This window comes from Arachis ipaensis, chromosome B08 (assembly GCF_000816755.2).
Source record: "Arachis ipaensis cultivar K30076 chromosome B08, Araip1.1, whole genome shotgun sequence".
Lineage (NCBI taxonomy): Eukaryota > Viridiplantae > Streptophyta > Magnoliopsida > Fabales > Fabaceae > Arachis > Arachis ipaensis.
This window is the reverse complement of record NC_029792.2, coordinates 5,136,144-5,141,748: the sequence shown is the minus strand read 5'-3', so window position 1 is coordinate 5,141,748 and position 5,605 is coordinate 5,136,144. Positions and strand designations below refer to the sequence as shown.

General features: G+C 33.3%; 1 protein-coding gene across 1 annotated transcript; it reads left to right on the top strand.

The window, feature by feature from the left end:
- Positions 213 to 1,297, top strand: LOC107610400 (dehydration-responsive element-binding protein 1F-like). The gene has a single exon (XM_016312455.2). It carries the CDS (start codon positions 287 to 289, stop codon positions 1,085 to 1,087), a length of 801 nt encoding a protein of 266 aa, XP_016167941.2. The 5' UTR covers positions 213 to 286; the 3' UTR covers positions 1,088 to 1,297.

Sequence of the window (5,605 nt, the reverse complement as noted above, 5' to 3'; positions counted from 1 at the left end):
ATTTTATCTCTCAAATCTTATTTATAATAATAATAATAAAAAAAACCACTGATCTTATTTATAATAATACGACCAAGGTTTTTATAAAGCATATATGACTTTTTATTTATATTACTTAATTAAAAATTATTCAGTTATAATTATTGATGTAAAAATATTATTTTAATAAAAATTGAGAACATAAAATTCTTAAATCTTAATCAAATGTTATTGTTTAGAGTATAAGGTCACGACAAAATTCAATTCCATTAGTTTGCAGCACGTTTTCCCTTCAAGGCCTGCACCGATGTTTTCATCATCACTCTCTCTCTCTCATGGAGTCATGGTATATATATATATCCCTCTCTTCAACACCCTTGCATGCATCAACCAAGTATCCGCCATTGTCATGGAGTTTGAGAATAACGAAGAATCACTGTATTACTATTCTTCTTCTTCATCACTATCTTCTTCTACTTCATCTCAAACCCAACGCTCGGCCATCAGCCCACCGCCATCGTCATCGTCGCCATCACGCAGTCAGAAGAGGAGATCGGGGAGGAAGAAGTTCCGAGAGATGAGACACCCGGTGTACAGGGGTGTCCGGCGGAGGAACGGCAACAAGTGGGTATGCGAAGTGAGAGAACCAATCAAGAAATCAAGAATATGGCTCGGAACTTACGCTACCCCTGAAATGGCCGCTAGGGCACACGACGCCGCAGTTCTGGCACTTAGAGGCACCTCAGCCACCTTCAATTTCCCTCTCTCCGTCCCCCTTCTTCCCCTTGCGGAGTCATCTTCACCTCAACATATTCGAGAAGCTGCTTCCAAAGCCGCACAACAAACTAGTAATAATGATATTACTAACCCTCCTGTTTCTTCTTCAAATATGAATCTTTGTGTTGGTGTTGATGATGGTGGTGGTAGTGGTGGAGTGGGGTCGATTTCATCGACGACGTTCTTTGATGAGGAGGCAATGTTTAACATGCCTGCATTGCTTGATAGCATGGCGGAGGGTTTGCTTATAACACCACCGTCCATGAAGCGAGGAGCTTTTCATGATGATGATGAATTTCAAACTGACCTCACTCTCTGGAATTTCGATTAATCGATACCTATTAACCGATATATTAGACTAGTTCCAAAGCGACAATTTATTAAGAATGTTGTTAATTTTATAGGTCCCTGCATCCATGGTTTTTCTGCTTCTTTATCACTCAAATTAACTTGGGAGCCACTTACGATTAATCCCGTTTTATTGAGAAAGTCTAGGAATAACTTTTATTAAAATTTGGCTGGCACTTAATAATCAATAATAACTAATTAATAACTATACGTTACAAAATTTGTTGCACCTAGCACTCGTCCGTCTTATTAGTCCATAATATTATTGTTGTTCTTGTTGTGAGCTAAAGCTGATGACCACGCATATTGAATCCTAAGTATATACAAGAGAAACATTAACGATGAAATAATGACATTCATCCAATAAATTTTGACAATTTTTTTTTCAATATTTAATGTTGGTTTGTGATATATGCTTCATTAAATACTTAATTTTGGTAATACATACAGGATGTAAAGATGTTAGATTTAGTCTAAAGTCGAATATTTTAATTTTCAAATTTTAAAATATATAAAATAATTTTTAATTAATAACAAAGACTATTAGCATAAAATCTTAATTTGAACACGTGATAATTTAATATGAAAAATTTTATGGTACTGATAGAAGAAAAAAGTATGCTATGAAGACTATACATGTCTTATTTAAATAATGACGTGTAGTCTCTTTTTAATTCTCGTTGTTATGTAAGACTAGTAATGGGTAGGGTAGGATAGGGTTTAGATCCTATTCGTGAGTTAAAAATTTTATTAAAACTCTATTCTACCTTACCTGCGGGTAAAGAATCTCTAACCCTAACCCTACATGCACCCTAAAGTTGTAAATCCTACCCTATTCTACTCTATCCGCAGAAATATCAAATTTATTCAAAGCAAATATAAAATTCAATCATTCCAAATTTCATACATATTAATAAATGTTCTAAATTATTAAATTAGTTAACTAGTTTAGTAATTACTCACTTATTACAAGTTATTATATGAGAGAGATTGTGGGTTCAACTCTCAACTTCTTCATTATATACCTAATTTATATAAAATGTGTGTTATATATGAGGTGTGTGTAGAATAGAGTAGGGTACACCTTAACCCCTACCTTATCCTATCCGCAGGTATACTCAAATCGATCTCTACCTTACCTACAACGGGTCGAGTTGCAGTTGCGGATAGGATACCCGCAGATAAAATATGTATTGTCAGTCTTAGTGTTACGTTTGGTTTTTTGAATTGATTTTTTATTTTTTATTTTCCCATGTGAGGTTAACCACGGATAATTATGATGAGGTGAATTAATTTAACTATTTACACTGGATTAAACATCTAAAAGTTATGATGATGTGAATAATTTAGCTATTTACACTGGATTAAACATCTAAAGCTTTTGGCTTTTTTTCGTGTATTATTAATTTATTATACCTTTGTCTAAATTTTTGGTTTGGATTTTAGATTTTTTTTATAGGCTTCTATCTAACTAAAAGAAAAATTCTAGCGGACCAGCACTTTTTTAAAAATTTGGCCATCACTTAACCATTAAATATCATCTCATACCATTAAAAACAATGATAATGGCTAATTGATGATTACACATCACAAATTCTGTTGGTCTCCTAACACTTCTCTAACTAAAATTCCTAGTAATTGGAATCACAAATTTTATTTACTTTTAATATTTTAACTTATCACAACAATATTTGTTTAACTTTATTCCAAGAAAATAAAACGTATTACACTAACAATAAATCTATACTTTGTGTTAATATTAATATAATTGTGATGGTAAAATAAATAATATAAAACACACTTAATTTATCGGAGTTAAACCCTAAAATGGTTCCTGAGATTGGCGTCGTGCACTAAAATCGTCCCTGAGATTCCAATTGCACCAATTACGTCCCTGAGATTGAAAAAAATGCACCATATTAGTCCCTGACCTATTTTTCATTAACGACGTGATGACATGGCATGATGACGTGGACTGTAAGTGACACGTGTCACTTCATGATTTGGCCACGTGTAATGGTATGATGATGTGGTGACCAGTAACACGTGGCATGATGACGTTGATGGTTGTGCCACGTATTACAATGTTATTTGGCCACGTGTCCGTTTGTGCCACGTGTCGCAACAGTATTCGTCCACGTGACATCTATTATGTCATCGTTATATATGTACCAAATTAGTCCCTCACTTTGCATTAAGTGACTCATTTTAGTCCCTGAAATTGAATGTCGTGCACCAAACTAGTCCTTTCACCATTTTTTCTTCTTTTTTTTTTAATTTAAAATTTTAATATCTTGGATACACTAATTTCAATTCTATTTTTTCATATATCGTTTAAATACAAGTGCTTTCATAAAAATTTTTAAGATTTTAGTTTTAATTATATAATTTTTTAATAATTTAACATTGGTAAATTTTGTAATATATAAGTATGTTATACAAAAAAATAATTATATGATTGATTAGACACATTTTTTTCACAAAAAAAATATGTGTTTTTAATAATAAATTAATAATTAAAATAAACATTTTTTGTCTTACACGTTTTCGTTATGTGTAAATAAGCTAGATTGAAGGCACTTCAAGCACCCTCACTACCATCTTTGACCTCTGTAGTCTAGACGAAAGAGGTCAGAGATGGTAATGAGAGAAGCTTGAAATGCCTTCACGTCAACTCCAAGATGGCGGTTATTAGGAATATCCGCAAGAAAAAAATATTTTATAAAAGTACTGAAAGAGGTCAGAGATGGTAGTGAATGTGCTTGAAAAGCCTTCACGTTAACTCTAAGTCGACGGTTAGGGTATTCGCAAGAGAAAAAATATTTTATAAAAATACTTTTATTTGAAGAACATGTGAAAAAATAGAATTGAAATTAATGCATTCAAAAATATTGAGAATTTTGAATTTATAGAAAAAATTGAGAAAAAACTGGTGAAGGGACAAGTTTGGTGCACGACATTCAATTTCAGGGACTAAAATGAGTCACTTAATGTAAAGTGAGGGACTAATTTGGTGCATATACAACGATGACATAGTGGATAACACGTGGACGAATACTGTTGCGACACGTGGCACAAATGGACACGTGGCCAAATAACATTGTGACATGTGGCACAACCATCCACGTCAGCATGCCACATGTCACTGGTCACCACATCATCATACCATTACACGTGGCCAAATCATGAAGTGACACGTGTCACTTACAATCCACATCATCATGCCATGTCATCACGTCGTTAATGGAAAATAGGTCAGGGACTAATATGGTGCACTTTTTTCAATCTCAGGGACGTAATTAGTGCAATTGGAATCTCATGGATGATTTTAGTACACGATGCCAATCTCAAGGACCATTTTGGGGTTTAACTCAATTTATCGTTATCGTAATATATTTGATTTGAGTAAATGCCCAAAATGGTCCCTGAAATAAAAATCGGTATTGAATTTAGTCCTTGATTTTTCTAAATGACCAACTAAATCCCTTAAATTCAGAAACGTGCGTCTCCGTTAGTCCCTCGCAGAATTGCCGTCTAAACGTTGTTGATGTAGAACGTTAATTGCCATGTGGGCATTCCATTAAACGACGTCGTTTGAAATAACATCTTCTCCCCCTTTGAATAACATCTTCTCTCCCTTAAGCGCAGAAGTTCAAATTAGACCCTAATTTGACAGTTAAAATGACGTTGTTTAATGGAATGCCTACATGGCAGTTAACGTTCCACATCAGCAACGTTTAGACGGCAATTCTGCGAGGGACTAACGGAGACGCACGTTTCTGAATTTAAGGGATTTAGTTGGTCATTTAAAAAAATCAAAGACTAAATTGAATGCGGATTTGAATTTCAAGAACTATTTTGGACATTTACTCTATTTGATTTATTTAAATTATTTAAAAATAAGTATAAAGTCACGAAATATGATTCACAATATTCAAGTTTTTTTGGGATAAACTATAGCATAGATTATTATTTGAAATTTATTTCAATGTTCAAGTAGTCATCTCTTTCGTTAGGATGATAGACTCGTAGTGAATAAAGGCTTAAACATTAATAATATTCATGTAAAGTTTAAGATATATTACATTTGAGTAGGAGACTGGTAATAAAATTTATCAAAGTTATTACATATACATTAAATATACATAAATATACACACAAATAGTTAAATACACCGTGATTAATTGATAATTAATTTTTAATATATATGCCTTACACTACAAGAAAATCAGCAGATAGCGGCGGTTATTTAGCAGCGGTTTTATTCAACTGCTGCTAAATAGAATTTGTCAGCGGTTCTTGTAGTGGTTTTAGGGGACGCTACCAAATGAGCTTATTTTGCAGCGGCTCTTGTGGCGGTTTTAGGGGACGCTGCTAAATAATCTCATTTTGCAGCAATTTTTTTGTAACCCCTGCTAAATGTCTAGTTGTTGAATACATTGATACTCGTTTTGCAGCGGTTTTTTTTCAACCGCTGCAATATTATTTTTAACTTGAATTT

Coding starts and splice junctions, on each gene's coding strand:
- LOC107610400 (XM_016312455.2), top strand. CDS start 287: ATGTTTTCATCATCACTCTCTCTCTCTCATGGAGTCATGGTATATATA.